At 38.4% G+C, this 16,828-nt stretch overlaps 1 protein-coding gene across 4 annotated transcripts in view; it reads left to right on the forward strand.

Moving 5' to 3' along the window:
• The window catches only part of PTPRN2 (protein tyrosine phosphatase receptor type N2), a 1,957,978-nt gene that overhangs the window by 855,488 nt on the left and 1,085,662 nt on the right, over window positions 1-16,828 (forward strand). For all 4 annotated transcript variants that reach the window (XM_049861881.1, XM_049861880.1, XM_049861883.1 and 1 more), the window contains one exon: window positions 8,434-8,804. In XM_049861881.1, coding sequence (XP_049717838.1) covers window positions 8,434-8,804 — 371 coding nt within the window. The remainder of the gene's footprint in view (window positions 1-8,433; window positions 8,805-16,828) is intronic.

Genomic DNA, 16,828 nt, shown 5'->3' on the forward strand with positions numbered 1-16,828 from the left:
AATGGTTTGGAAACTTTTACGAAATACAAAGTTTGCTTTGTTTTTTTTCTACAAAGGATGGAAAAAAATTCTCATAGTTTCCAAATAGAGAAAAAGTATAAAGTGTACATACAAAACTGTGTGTATTAATATAATAATAATATCTATTTTCAGATTATAAAACTAGTATTTACCCATTGTAGAAATTTGACAAATATGGTTTCTTATAAAGAATATTAATATTTTCTTAGAATTTCCACAACCAGACATATCAAATGATAACATTATATGTCCAATTTTTATACTTGATATCATACTGTATACACTGATCTCTAAGGTTTATTTAATACGGGGACATTTACAGGTTCTCAATAATTTAGACTTGCTCTGACCAGTATGGTAGCAATTAAAATTTCGGTCCCTCTGTTGTGCTAACCATAATTCAAGTGCTCATTAGTCACATGGGGCTAACAGCTAACATATTGGACAGTACAGATTAGAGAACATTTCCATTATTGCAATTTGGTTTTAGAAAGAAATTTCAAAAATGACTTAGTCACAGATAATATTCACTCACAGAACAATTTATTAGTTTTTCCTATTTAATAACCTTAGGCCATTAATAAAAGCCTAAAGATACAGCAAATCAACTTGGAACAAGCAATGACAATATTTTCGTGTTTTTATGAAACTCTACTTATAAAGTAGAAAAAATAGTTTTTGGTTAGTAATTCTTTTGTCACATTATCTTAGTGGATTTTTGGATCCATGCCTGTTAGCAAGTACTAGAAGAAAGCACGAAGGATTATTGCTCTAAATATCCATCAAAAACTAGTGGAATAGACTTCTGGGAAGATAGCAGCATGAGCAGGTCTACTGTCTTGACCCTCCCACATAAGCACCAAGAGAAGCAATTATAAATATGTCATCTAAACTCTTTAGGAACTCTGAAAAAGTAGATGGAAGATTATAACAACTAACAACAAGCTGAAACAAGAAAAAGGTGATTTTAAACAGTGGGAACATTTATTTATCTCCTGTTCCTGCCCTCCCCCCTCCCAGGACAGCAGCCAGGTGGCTACAGTAGAGATGGACCATGGCTTTCATGTTCACAAAGAAGAAGCCCTGATCTCTGTCTCTGGAGGGATAGCAGACAGTTCTGATCTTGTGTGTCTGTTTTAATCTGTCTGGCAGCTGCCTGAAGAACTGAACACTACCTTTGTCTGAATCAGAGCTCTTACAGGGTAGAGGAGAAACAGTGAGAAAAATTGTGACCACTTGAGAGTTTCTTGCAGAAATTAGCACCTGAAAGCACTGTGTGTATGGATGAATTGAGAAGTTCTCACACATGCTCAGAACTAATACATTGTAATATTCTAATGACCCAGTTTCAACAAAAAGTTACAAGATGTACAAAGAAATTGGAAATGATAGCCCATTCAAAGTAACAAATGAAGGAAGAGAAAATTGTCTCTATGACACCCCAGGTATTGAGATTAGAAGAGTTTTTTTTTTTTTAAGTATAAACATGCACACAAAAAAAATAAAGGAAAATTAGGACAAAGAACTTTAAAGGAAATCAGGTAAACTATGTTGTTGTTGTTGTTAGGTGCCATCAAGTTGGCTCTGACTCATAGTGACCCTATGTAAAACAGAACAAAATGCTTCCCAGTTTTGTGCCATCCTCACAACATATGCAATGCTTGAGACCATTGTTGTGTTTACTGTGTCAATCCATGTCTTGAAGGTCTCCCTCTCTTTTGCTGACCCTCTCCTTTATTTATTTATTTTTTTAATTGTATTTTAAATGATGGTTTACAGAACAAACTAACTTCTCATAGAACAGTGAGTACACATATTATTTTATGACAAAGGTCAACAACCCTACAATAGGTCAACACTCTCCCTTCTCAACCCCAGCTTTCCTGTCCCCTCCTGCCTTCTAGTCCTTTCCCCTGGGCTGGTGTCGCCCTTTAGTCTCATTTTGTTTCATGGGCCTGTCTACTCTGGATTAAAGGGTAAACCTTGGGAGTGACCTCATTACTGAGCTGAAAGGATGTCTGGGGGCCATACTCTCGGGGTTTCTCCAGTCTCTGTCAGGCCAGTAAGTCTGGTCTTTGTGTGTGTGTGTTGTGAGTTTGAATTTTGTTCTGTGTTTTTCTTTAGCTCTGTCCAGGACCCCATATTGTGATCACTGTCAGAGAAGTTGGTGGTAGCCGGGCACCATCTAGTGGTACTGGACTCAATCTGGAGGATGCCATGGTAGTTGTGGTCCACTAGGCCTTTAGCCTAATCTTTCCGTTATGTCTTTAGTTTTCTTCATCCTCCCTTCTTCCCAAAGGGGTGAGACCAGTGGAGTATCCTAGATGGCCACTCACAGGCTTTTAGGATTCCAGATGCTACTCACCAAAGTAGAATGTAGAATATTTTCTTTATAAACTGTCATGCAAGTTGAGCTAGATGTTCCCCAAGACCATGGTTCCCACAGCCCTCAGCCCTGCAATTTGTTCCCTCAGAGTGTTTGGGTGTCTACATCTGTGGAAAGAAACGATGGAAAAGCTCAATATCATCAGTCAGAACAAGGCCAGGGGCCAACTGTGGAACAGACCATCAATTGCTCATATGCAAGTTCAAGATGAAACAGAAGAAAATCACAGCAAGTCCACGAGAGCCGAAATATGACCTTGAGTATATCCCACCTGAATTTAGAGACCATCTCAAGAATAGATTTCATGCATTGAACACTAGTGACCAAAGACCAGACGAGTTGTGGAATGACATCAAAGACATCATCCATGAAGAAAGCAAGAGGTCATTAAAAGAAAGAAAAGACCAAAATGGATGTCAGAGGAGACTCTGAAACTTGCTCTTGAGGGTCGAGCAGCTAAAGCAAAAGCAAGAACTGATGAAGTAAAAGAACTGAACAGAAGATTTCAAAGGGCCTCTCGAGAAGACAAAGTAAAGTATTCTAATGACATGTGCAAAGAACTGGAGATGGAAAACCAAAAGGGAAGAACACGCTTGGTGTTTCTCAAGCTGAAAGAACTGAAGAAAAAATTCAAGCCTCGAGTTGCAATAGTGAAGGATTCCATGGGGAAAATATTAAACGATGCAGGAAGCATCAAAAGAAGATGGAAGGAATACCCAGAGTTATACCAAAAAGAATTATTTGATATTTAAACATTTCAAGAGGTAGCATATGATCAGGAACTGATGGTACTGAAGGAAGAAGTCCAAGCTGCTCTGAAGGCATTGGCGAAAAACAAGGCTCCAGGAATTGATGGAATATCAATTGAGATGTTTCAACAAACAGGTGCAGCGCTGGAGGTGCTCACTCGTCTATGCCAAGAAATATGGAAGAGAGGTTCCTGGCCAACTGACTGGAAGAGATCCATATTTATGCCTATTCCCAAGAAAGGTGATCCAACTGAATGTGGAAATTATAGAACAATATCATTAATATAACACGCAAGCAAAATTTTGCTGAAGATCATTCAAAAACGGCTGTAGCAGTATATCGACAGGGAACTGCCAGAAATTCAGGCTGGTTTCAGAAGAGGACGTGGAAGCAGGGATATTATTGCTGATGTCAGATGGATCCTGGCTGAAAGCAGAGAATACCAGAAGGATGTTTACATGTGTTTTATTGACTATGCAAAGGCATTCAACTGTGTGGATCATAACAAACTATGAATAACGCTGTGAAGAATGGGAATTCCAGAACACTTAATTATGCTCATGAGGAACCTTTACATAGATCAAGAGTCAGTTGTTAGGACAGAACAAGGGGATACTGATTGGTTTAAAGTCAGGAAAGGTGTGCCTCAAGGTTGTATTCTTTCACCATACTTATTCCATCTGTATGCTGGGCAAATAATCTGAGAAGCTGGACTACATGAAGAAGAACGGGGCATCAGGATTGGAGGAAGACTCATTAACAACCTGCGTTATGCAGATGACACAACCTTGCTTGCTGAAAGTGAAGAAGACTTGAAGCACTTACTAATGAAGATCAAAGACCACAGCCTTCAGTATGGATTACACCTCAACATAAAGAAAACAAAAATCCTCACAACTGGACCAATGAGCAACATCATGATAAATGGAGAAAAAATTGAAGTTGTCAAGGATTACATTTTACTTGGATCCACAATCAACAGCCATGGAAGCAGCAGTCAAGACATCAAAAGACACATTGCATTGGGTAAATCTGTTGCAAAGGACCTCTTCAAAGTGTTGAAGAGCAAAGATGTCACCCTGAAGACTAAAGTGTGCCTGATCCAAGCCATGGTATTTTCAATCACATCATATGCATGTGAAAGCTGGACAATGAATAAGGAAGACTGAAGAAGAGTTGATGCCTTTGAATTGTGGTGTTGGCAAAGAATATTGAATATACCACGGACTGCCAAAGAATGAACAAATGTGTCTTGGAAGAAGTGCGGCCAGAATGCTCCTTAGAAGCAAGGATGTCGAGACAGCATCTTACATACTTTGGACATGTTGTCAGAAGGAATCAGTCCCTGGAGAAGGACATCATGCTTGGCAGAGTACAGGGTCAGTGGAAAAGAGGAAGACCCCAACGAGGTGGATTAACACAGTGGCTCCAACAATGAGCTCAAGCATAACAACGATTGTAAGGGTGGCACAGGGCCAGGCAGTGTTTCATTCTGTTGTGCATAGGGTCGCTATGAGTCAGAACTGACTCGATGGCAGCTAACAACAACAACGAGGAGCTTCCATGACCTTGCCTTGTATAAGGTGTGCTGGCTTCCCCGGTATTGTGTACTGTCTTACCCTTCACCAAAGTTACCACTTATCTATTGTATACTTAGTGTTTTTCCATCCTTTCCCCTCCCCGCCCTTGTAACCAAGATCTGAGATCAGCAGTGATACCCCTTATTCCATGTCCTCTTTTCAATCTGGCTTGAATTTCTGGCAGTTTCCTGTTGATGTACTGCTGAAACTGCTTTTGAATTATCTTCAGCTAAATTTTACTTGTGTGTGATATTAGTGATATTGCTTGATAATTTCCATATTCTGTTTGATCACCTCTCTTTGTGCCCATTCCAAATAAAGGAAAACTACACGTGAACAAAATGAGAATATTAATAAGAGATGTCATTGTTGTTAGATGCTGTGAAATCAGCTTTGACTCATAGCAACCCTATGTGACAATAGAATTGTCCCATAGGGTTTTCTTGGCTGTCACCTTTACGGAAGTAGATCACCAGGTGTTTCTCTTGTGGAGTCACTGCATGGGTTGAAACTGCCAACTTTTTGGTTAGCAGCTGAATTCTTAACTACTGTGCCAAAAATCCAATACTTGAAATAAATTCCCTGGACGGGTTCAGCAGCAGAATTGAGCTGTCCAAAAAAGAATCAGTGAATTAGATGATATAGTATTCAAAATTATTGAGTCTGAACAGCAAAAAGAAAAAGGATTAAGAAAGCTGAGCAGAGCCTAATGGAATTGTGGGACACCACCAAGCAAACTCACATATGCATCATGGGTACCCCACAAGAAGAAGAGTTAGAAAGGAACAATGACAAAAATATTTGAAGAAATAATGGCATTCCAAATTTGATTAAAGACGTAAATCTACAAATACAAGAAGCTCAATGAACTCCCAATAGAAAAAACTCCAAGTGATGCATATCAAGCCACATTATAACTGAACTCTCAAAAGCCAAAGATAAAGAGAGAATTCTGAAAGCAGCAAGAGAGCAGAAAAATGTCACAGACAAGTGATCTTCAATAAGATTAAGTATAAATTCTCCTCAGAGTCCTTAGAGGCCAGAGGCAGAGGAATGATGTATTTAAAGTGCTGAAAGAAATGAAATGTCTACCAAAAATTCTCTATCTGAAAACACTGCCTTTCCAGAATGAGGGTAAAATTAAGACATGCCCAGATAATTAAAAGGTAAGGGAGTCTGTGACAACTAGACTTGCAGTGGAAGAAATTCTAAAGGGAGTTCTTCAGATAGCACTGAAAGGACTCTAGATAATAACTCAAAGACATATGCAGAAAACAAAGATTCCAATAAAGGTAATATCATGGGCAAAAAAAAAAAAAAAAAAAGGCCAGTTTTATGGTATTTTTGGTTTGTGACTTTAGTAGTTATGTCCTATGTGATTCCAAAGGACAAATACATAAAATATAATTATAAACTTATGCTATTGGACACATAATGTATGATGATGTAATTTATAATAACAACTACATAAAGTGGGATGTGAGGAGGAAGCGTGTAGGAATAGTCTTTATATGTTCCTGTAGTCAAGTTGGTATCACTATAAACTAGGTTGTTATAATACTATGATGTTAAGTGTAATCTTCATGGTAACCACAAGAAAAATATCTAAAAATATAAAGGAAAGGAAAAGAGGAAGGAATCAAAATTTTTCACTGCAAAAATTTAACACGCACAAATGATGGCAGTTTTGGAGGAAATGAGGAACAAAAAAGGTATAGGACACAAAAAATAAACAAGAAAATGGCAGAAGTGATCTCTTTCTCACAGGCAATTCCTTAAATGTAAATAGATTAAAATCTTCAGTTGAAAGGCAGAGAATTGCAGAATGGATTAAAAAAAAAAATCCATCTGTATGCTGTCTCCAAGAGACACATCTTTGGCCCAAAGACATAAATAGGTTGAAGGTGAATGGATGGAAAAAAAAAAGTCCATGCAAATAGTACCAAAAGAGAACTGGTGTGGTATGTTGATATCAGATAAAATAGACTTTACATCAAAATCTATTATGAGATAAAGAAGGACATTATATAATGATAAAAGTGTCAGTTCATCAAGAAGATATAACAATTTTGAATATATATGCACCTAACATCAGAGCCCAGAATATATGATGGAAACACTGACAAAATTGAAGGGAGTAACGGAAAATTCTACAATAGTTGGAGACATCAATACACCACTTTCAATAATGGACAGAACATCTTGAAAGAAGATAAAAAAGGAAGTAGAGGATTTGATCAACACCGTAAACCAACTAGACTTAACAGACATGTATTGAATACTTCACCCAACAGTACACATTCTTCGCCATATACATGGATCATTCTCCAGGATAGACCAAATTCTAGGTCACAAAAGACATCTCAGTAAATTTGAAAAGATTTTAATCTTACAAACATCTTCTCTGGCCACAATGGAATGCAACTAGAAATTAATAGTGGAAGGAAAATTGGAAGGTACTCAAATGTGTGGAAATTAAACACGATTAAACAGCTATGAGTCAAGGAATAAATCAAGAGAGAAATCAGAAATATACACCTACTAGAAAAAATGAAAATGAAAGGAGAACATTCTAACACTTATTGAATGCAGTGAAGGCAGTGCTGGGGGGTGGGAAGATTTTATAAGGGTAAGCACATAATAAAAGAAGGAAGATCTCAAATCAAAAACTGAAATTTACAACTTGAGGAATTAGAAAAAGAAGAGCAAACTAATGCCAAAGCTTCCAAAAGGAAGGAAATAACAAAGACCAGAGCAGAAATAAATTAGAGAAAAGAGAGAGAGAGAGAATCAATGAAACCAGAAACAGTTTTTTTTTTTAAGCATCAATTAAGTGGTTCTGAGGAGCCCCTTTTCCAGGAAATAGGTTTCAGCATAGGGTGTGAGCATTGCAAGACTTGACCAAATATCCCCTGTATACTGTGAGACAGCAATTACGTGTCCCTGTGATGTTTTCACAAGTGGGTTAACGTTCTTTGTGCTTTCTGCAAAATGGGAGGATGACAGCTCCTAAGTCTTAGGGTTATTTTGAAGATTCAGTGAGTTAATACATACAAAGTGTTTAGTATGGTGCCTTTGTACATTGGAAAAGTTCTATTATTATTATTCTTGTTGTTAGGTTATCATTGTTTCTAGAAGGATGCCATCTCAGAATCAATTTTTCAAAATATAGAAGCAAGGGATCTATGTTTACAAATCAGATTCTTTAGGAAGATGTGTGCGTGTGTGTAGAGAGAGAGAGAGAGACAGACACAGAGAAATAGAGCAGGGGAAAGAGAGAATGAACTATTTAAGTGATAAAAAAAAAAAACCAAACCTGTTGTCATCGAGTTGATTCTGACTCATAGTGACCCTATAGGACAGAATACAACTGCCCCATAGAGTTTCCAAGGAGCGCCTGATGGATTTGAACTGCCGACCTTTTGGTTAGCAGCTGTAGCTCTTAACAACGGCACCACCAGGGTCTCCACTGAAGTGATACTGATACATAATGCCTGCATCTTCCATTTTGTTTAAAATTTCTCATCTAGATGTAATTCTGAATACTGACTGTAAAAGCTTTCATCAACTGTTTTCATTTGAAGTTGCCTGTTATTGTACCATATGGATGATTTTTATGACAAATATTCTTTAGATTCATGCATGTCAACAATCTTTTATTAGGCATCATCTTATGGGAATTTTTCTTTCCACTAGGTCAAACACTTGAATGTCAAACTTGGGGACCTCTTAAAGGAACACAAGCCCCAACACATGCCTGAGGCTCTTCCTCTTGCCAAGTCATTTAAAACTGATATCAAGAAATCGGAGGAACCCCAGTCTTCGGAAGAAGTTAACGTCGGCATTGAAAATGTCAGGAGTCAGACTTACTCCAAAGAGCTATTTGATAAGCCAAATTCTGAACCCAGAGTGGATGGGTTTAGGGATTATCAAAACTGGATTCCAGGGGCTTTGAAGCAAGATGAAAGCCTTCAGGCAGAATCTCAACAGCGCGCAGGCACAGGCCTGCAGTTAGAAGTCAAGTCTTCTGATGAGGAGGAATATGGCTACATTGTAACAGAAAACAGGTAAGTGGGAAACTCTATTTCCCTCTTTTTACTTTTAATGCACTGACATCCTGGCAGGCTGTAGGAGGTACATCGTTGAAGTGGAGAGATACTGTTTTTTTAAAAATGTCTTTAATTGAAAAAAAGGAGTCCTTGGGTGGCAGTTAACACTCTCAGCTGCTAACTGAAAGATTGGCAGTTTGAATCCACCCAGAGGTGCCTCAGAAGAAAGGCCTGGCAGTCTACTTCTGAAAAATCATCCATTGAAAACTCTGTGGAGCACATGTCTGTCTACTCTGACACATGGAGTCACTGTAAGTCGGAGTTGACTCCATACGGGTAACTAGTTGGCAGGTGGAAACAAGGAGGGGAGGAACCTGGGTTATCATCAGCATCGGAGAGCACCCAGGAACTCAGCCACGCCCTCTTTACCTGGTACTTCTGAGCGTGAAACCTGGGTTTGAGAGTAATTCTCTGAAGTACATGTACGAAAGAGTCATCCCTGTGTTCTTTGGTGCTGTTCTGCTCTCCTCCCTTTCAGGTAGAATTTCCCTGCTGTGTTGTGGGGGTTTTAAAGTAGCCGCCATCTCCACGTGGGCTGGGAGAGGGGCAAGTGGCCGTTGCAGCTAGTTGGAAATAAACCAGGCTTGGGCACAAGCATTGTCCTGAGGATGCTGCTGGCTGGCTGCCCCCTGCTCTGGAAATGAAAGGGAGCGTTTCACAGCTCCTGTAGGCTGGACTTCAGTGCTGCACTAATCCTTGCTATATGCTGGTTTCATGGCCTGTTCAAACACCAAAACCTTTATATATTTCAAATCAAAGGAGTCCAAATATCAGGAAATGAGTCATCCTTTGCAGGGAAAATGATGATTCACAGCAACAAAGTATTCACTCCTCACTCTTCGTTTTGATCAAATGTTAACAAGGATAAAGGTTCAGACACTGTGTACCCAGCAAGTTAGAAGTCATCAGCCACATGTTTACAGGTCACCACACTAACGAGCTGACATTTGATGCTATGCTTTATTTTTTTTTTATTAAATAATTTTTATTGTGCTTTAAGGGAAAGTTTACAAATCAAGTCAGTCTCTCACATAAAAACTTCTATACATCTTACTACATACTCCCACTTACTCCCCCGCAAGGAGGCAGCCTGCTCCCTCCTTCCAGTCTCTCCTTTCATGTCCATTTCGCCAGCTTCTAAGCCCCTCTAGCCTCCCATCTCCCCTCCAGACAGGAGATGCCAACATAGCCTCAAGTGTCCACCTAATGCAAGTAGCTCACTCCTCATCAGCATCTCTCTCCAACCCATTGTCCAGTCCCTTCCATGTCTGATGAGTTGGCTTCGGGAATGGTTCTTGTCCTGGGCCAACAGAAAGTTTGGGGACCATGACTGCTGGGGTCCTTCTAGTCTCAGCCAGACCATTAAGTCTGGTCTTTATATGAGAATTTGGGGTCTGCATCCCACTGTTCTCCTGCTCCCTCAGGGGTTCTCTGTTGTGTTCCCTGTCAGGGCAGTCATCAGTTGTGGCCGGGCACGATCTAGTTCTTCTGGTCTCAAGATGATGTAGTCTCTAGTTCATGTAGCCCTTTCTGTCTCTTGGGCTCATAATTACCTTGTGACCTTGGTGTTCTTCATTCTCCTTTGATCCAGGTGGGTTGAGACTCATTAGTGCATCCTAGATGGCCGCTTGTTAGCGTTTAAGACCCCGGATGCCACACTTCAAAGTGGGATGCAGAATGTTTTCTTAATAAAATTTATTTTGCCAATTGACTTAGATATCCCCTGAAGCCATAGTCCACAAACCCCTGCTCCGCTGACCTTCAAAGCATTCAGTTTATTCAGGAAACTTCTTTGTTTTTGGTCCAGTCCAGTTGTGCTTACCTCCCCTGTATTGAGTATTGTCCTTCCCTTCACCTAAAGTAGTTCTTATCTACTATCTAATCAGTAAAAAACCCCCTCCCACCTTCCCTCTCTCCCCCCTTTCATAACCACAAAAGAATGTGTTCTTCTCAGTTTAAACTATTTCTCAAGATCTTATAATAGTGGTCTTAAACAATATTTGTCCTTTTGCATCTGACTAATTTCACTCAGCATAATGCCTTCTGGGTTCCTCCATGTTATGAAATGTTTCACAGATTCCTCACTGTTCTTTATCGATGTGTAGTATTCCATTCTGTGAATATACCGTAATTTATTTATCCATGTGTCCATTGATGGACACGTTGGTTGCTTCTAGCTTTTTGCTATTGTAAACAGTGCCGCAGTAAACACGGGTGTGCATATATCTGTTCGTGTAAAGACTCTTGTTTCTCTAGGATATATTCCGAGGAGTGGGATTTCTGGTTCGTATGGTACTTTATGGTACTTCTATTTCTAGCTTTTAAAGGAAACGCCAGATCGATTTCCAAAGTGGTTGTACCATTTTACATTCCCACCAGCAGTGTATAAGTGTTCCAGTCTCTCCACAGCCTCTCCAGCATTTATTATTTTGTGCTTTTTGGATTAGTGCCAGCCTTGTTGGAGTGAGATGGAATCTCATCATAGTTTTAATTTGCATTTCTCTAATGGCTAATGATTGAGAGCATTTCCTCATGTATCTGTTAGCCACCTGAATATCTTCTTTAGTGAGGTGCGTGTTCATATCCTTTGGCCAATTTTTAATTGGGTTGTTTGTCTTTTTGTGGTTGTTTTAACAGAATCGTATAGATTTTAGAGATCAGGCCCGGTCAGAGAAGTCATAGCTGAAAATTTTTCCCAATCTGTAGGTGGTCTTTTTACTCTTTTGGTGAAGTCTTTAGATGAGCATAGATGTTTGATTTTTAGGAGCTCCCAGTTACCTGGTTCTCTTCGTCATTTTTAGTAATGTTTGGTATTCTGTTTATGCCTTGTATTAGGGCTCCTAACGTTGTCCCTATTTTTCTTCCATGACCTTTATCATTTTAGTCTTTATGTTTAGGTCTTTGATCCATTTGGAGTTAGTTTTTGTGCATGGTGTGAGGTATGGGTCCTGTTTCATTTTTTTGCAAATGGATATCCAGTTATGCCAGCACCATTTGTTAAAAAGACTATCTTTTCCCCAATTAACTGACACTGGACCTTTGTCAAATATCAGCTGCTCATATGTGGATGGATTTATATCTGGGTTCTCAGTTCTGTTCCATTGGTCTATGTGCCTGTTGTACCAGTACCAGGCTGTTATGACTACTGTGGCTTTATAATATCTTCTAAAATCAAGTAGAGTGAAGCCTCCCACTTTGTTCTTCTTTTTCAGTAATGCTTTACTTATCCAAGGCTTCTTTCCCTTCCACATGAAGTTGGTGATTTGTTTTTCCATCACATTAAAAAATGTTGCTGGTATTTGGATTGGAAGTGCATTGCATATATAGGTGGCTTTTGGTAGAATAGATATTTTTACTATGTTAAGTCTTCCTATCCATGAGCAAGGTATGTTTTTCCACTTATGTAGGTCCCTTTTAGTTTCTTGCACTAGTACTTTGTAGTTTTCTTTGTATAGGTCTTTTACATCTTTGGTAAGATTTATTCCTAAGTATTTTATCTTCTTGGGGGATACTGTGAATGGTGTTGATTTTGTGATTTCCTCTTCGATGTTCTTTTTGTTGATGTAGAGGAATCCAACTGAGTTTTGTATGTTTATCTTTTAAACTGAAACTCTGCTGAACTCTTCCATTAATTTCAGTAGTTTTCTTGAGGATTCCTTAGAGTTTTCTGTGTATAAGATCAAGTTATCTGCAAATAGAGATAATTTTACTTCTTTCTTGCCAACCCGGATGCCCTTTATTTCTTTGTGTAGCCTAATTGCTCTGGCTAGGACCTCCAACACAATGTTGAATAAGAGCAGTGATAAAGGGTATCCTTGTCTGGTTCCCAGTCTCAGTGGGAGTGTTTTCAGGCTCTCTCCATTTAGGATGATGTTGGCTTTTGGCTTTGTATAAATGCCCTTTATTATGTTGAGGAATTTTCCTTCCATTCCTATTTTGCTGAGAGTTTTTATCATGAATGTGTGTTGGACTTTGTCAAATGCTTTTTCCTCATGAATTGATAAGATTATGTGGTTTTTGTCTTTTGTTTTATTTATATGGTCGATTACATTAATTGTTTTTCTGATATTGAACCTACCTTGCATACCTGGTATAAATCCCACTTGGTCATGGTGGATTATTTTTTTGATATGTTGTTGAATTCTATTGGCTAGAATTTTGTTGAGGATTTTTGCACCTATGTTCATGAGGGATATAGGTCTGTGATTTTCTTTTTTTGTGGTGTCTACCTGGTTTTCGTGTCAGGGATATGCTGGCTTCATAGGATGAGTTAGGTAGTATTCTGTCCTTTTCTATGCTTTGAAATACCTTAAGTAGTGGTGGTGTTAACTCTTCTCTGAAAGTTTGGTAGAACTCTGCAGTGAAGCCGTCCGGGACAGGGTGTTTTTTTTTTTTTTTTTTTGCTGGGAGTTTTTTGATTACCTTTTCAATCTCTTTTTTTGTTATGGGTCTATTTAGTTGTTCTACTTCTGATTGTGTTAGTTTAGGTAGGTAGTGTGTTTCTAGGAATTCATCCATTTCTTCTAGGTTTTCAAATTTCTTAGAGTACAATTTTTCGTAATAATCTGATATGATTCTTTTAATTTCAGTTGGGTCCGTTGTGTTATGGCCCATCTCATTTCTTATTTGGGTTATTTGTTTCCTTTCCTTTATTTCTTTATTCAGTCTGGCCAATGGTTTATCAATTTTGTTGATTTTTTCAAAGAACCCTCTTTTGGCTTTGTTAATTCTTTCAATTGTTTTTCTGTTCTCTAATTCATTTAATTCTGTTCTAATTTTTATTATTTGTTTTCTTCTGGTGGCCTGACGGATTCTTTTGTTGCTTGCTTTCTATTTGTTCAGGTTGTAGGGAAGGTTCTCTGATTTTGGCCCTTTCTTCTTTATGTATGTGTGCATTTATCGATATTAATCGACCCCTGAGCACTGCTTTTGCTATGTCCCAGAGGTTTTGATAGGAAGTGTTTTCAGTCTCTTTGCATTCTATGAATTTCTTTATTCCCTCCTTAATGTCTTCTATAACCCAGTCTTTTTTGAGCAGAGTATTGTTCAATTTCCAAGTATTTGATTTCTTTTCCCTGCTTTTTCTGTTATTGATTTCTACTTTTTATGGCCTTATGGTCTGAGAAGATACTTTGTAATATTTTGATATTTTGGATTATGCAAAGGTTTATTTTATGACCTAACATGTGATCTACTCTAGAGAATGTTCCATGTGCACTAGAAAAAAGTATACTTTGCAGCTGTTGGGTGGAATGTTCTGTATGAGTCTATGAGGTCAAGTCGGTTGATTGTAGCAACTAGATCTTCCATTTCTCTGTGAGCTTCTTACTGGAAGTCCTATCCTTCACCGAAAGTGGTGTGTTGAAGTTTCCTACTATAATTGTGGGGGTGTCTATCTCACTTTTCAATTCTGTTAAAGTTTGTTTTATGTATCTTGCAGCCCTGTCATTCGGTGCATAAATATTTAATATGGTTGTATCTTCCTGGTCAACTGTCCCTTTAATCATTATGTAGTGTCCTTCTTTATCCTTTGTGGTGGACTTAACTTTAAAGTTTATTTTGTCAGAAATTAATATTGCCACTCCTGCTTTTTTTTGATTGTTGTTTGCTTGATATGTTTTTTTCCATCCTTTGAGTTTTAGTTTGTTTTTGTCTCTCAGTCTAAGATGAGTCTGTTGTAGGCAGCATGTAGATGGATCGTGTTTTTATATCCAGTCAGAGACTTTCGGTCTCTTTATTGGTGCACTTACTCCATTTTCATTCAGCGTAATTATAGATAAGAATGAGTCTAGTGCTGTCATTTTGATGCCTTTTTTTGTGTGTTGTTGACAATATCATTTTTCCACTTACCTTTTTGTGCTGATAAGTTTTTCTGTGTAAATTGTGTGTTCCTCATTTTCATAGTAGTTGAATTTATTTTTGCTGAGTCGTTATGTTTTTCTTGGTTTTTATTTTGAAGTATGGAATTGTTAGAACTCTTTGTGGTTACCTTAATATTTACCCTTATTTTTCTAAGTAAAAACCAACTTATACTGTCCTATATCACCTTGTGTTCCTCTCCATATGGAAGATCTATGCTTCCTGTATTTAGTCCCTCTTTTTTGATTATTGTAATCTTTTACATAATGACTTTAATGATATCCTGTTTTGAGCATTTTTTTCTTTTTTAAATTAATCTTATATTGTTTCTGTGATTTCCCTATTTGAGTTGATATCAGGATGTTCTGTCCTGTGACCTTGTGTTGTGTTGGTACCTGATATTGATTTTCTGACCAAAGAATTTCCTCCAATAATCCTTGTAGCTTTGATTTGGTTTTTGCAAATTCTCTAAGCTTGTGTTTATCTGTAAATGTTTTAATTTCACCTTCATATTTGAGAGAGTTTTGCTGGATATGTGATTCTTGGCTGGCAGTTTTTCTCCTTCAGTGCTCTAGATATGTCATCCCATTGCCTTCTTGCCTGCATGGTTTCTGCTGAGTAGTCTGAACTTATTCTCATTGATTCTCCTTTGTAGGTGACTTTTCTTTTATCCCTGGCTGCTTTTAGAATTTTCTCTTTATCTTTGGTTTTGGCAAGTTTGATGATAATATGTCTTGGTGATTTTCTTTTTGGATCAATCTTGTATGGGGTTCGATGAGCATCTTGGATAGATATCCTCCCGTCTTTCATGATGCCAGGGAAGTTTTCTGCCAAAAGATCTTCAGCTATTCTCTGTGTCTTCTGTTATCCCTCCCTGTTCTGGAACTCCAACCACATGCAAGTTATTCTTCTTCATAGAGTCCCACAGGATTCTTAAGATTTCTTTATTTTTTTAATTCTTTTATCTGATTTTTCTTCAACTCTATTGGTGTCAATTGCCTTATTCTCCAGCTTTCCCACTCTCCATTCCAATTCCTCAATTCTGCTTCTCTGACTTCCTGTTGAGTTGTCTAATTCTGTAAATTTACTGTTAATCTTTTGGATTTCTGAATGCTGTCTCTCTATGGTTTCTTACAGCTTATTAATTTTTCCTCTATGTTCTTGAATAATCTTTTTGATCTCTTCAACTGCTTTATCAGTGTGTTCCTTGGCTTTTTCTGTAGATTGCCTTATTTCATTTCTGAGGTCATCCCCGATGTCTTGAAGCGTTCTGTGTATTAGTTTTTTATATTCTGCATCTAGCAATTCCAGGATTGTATCTTCATTTGGGAAAGATTTTGATTCTTTGATTTGGGGATTTGTAGAAGCAATCATGGTCTGCTTCTTTATGTGATTTGATCGACTGCTGTCTCCGAGCCATCTATAAGTTATTGTAATGATTTATTTTATATTTGCTCACTGAGTCTTATCTTCTTCTTTTGTTTCAGTATACCCAGATGGGCTACTAGATTGCAACGTGTTGATTGATGTAGCCTTTGAATCACTTATCTCCTATTACCAGCTGGTTTGAGCTGTTACCAGATATATAAGCCTGAGTCCATTCACTATTCTTGAATAGAATCAGATTAGGTGTTCTGATTTTGAGTCACCAAGTGTGTAGTGTAGACTGTCACCTATTAACTTAGAGGAGTAGTGGTGATAGTTGTGTGTACCAGATTCTAGTAGCGGTAGGGGGTCACACTTTAAGGAGGGCAGGATGGTGACAGCCTTCCCCCACGTGCCAGTGAGGTAGGTGTGTCTCTATTCCTAGAGCACTTTGGTGGGTGGGCTCTGCAGCTGTACCTAAGGCACCCAATGATTGTACCTCTAAAGACTGGTAAGTGTCACTATCCTCAGAGCCCTTTAGCAGGTGGCTAGGTGGTTTGGGTGGAGCTTCAGCCCTCAGTTCCCCACTGTGGATCAGTGAGGGCTCTGTTTAATGAGTAGAGAGGTATCAGACCTCGAAAACTTGTCTTTCCACTGCTCCACTAAAACAATTACAGTCAGATCTCTATCAGAATTACCCTTGCATTATAATAGCCACCTGGTTCCCTGTAGGGATGAAAGCCAAAGACTGTGGATCT

This window comes from Elephas maximus, chromosome 20 (assembly GCF_024166365.1).
Source record: "Elephas maximus indicus isolate mEleMax1 chromosome 20, mEleMax1 primary haplotype, whole genome shotgun sequence".
NCBI classification, from domain to species: domain Eukaryota; kingdom Metazoa; phylum Chordata; class Mammalia; order Proboscidea; family Elephantidae; genus Elephas; species Elephas maximus.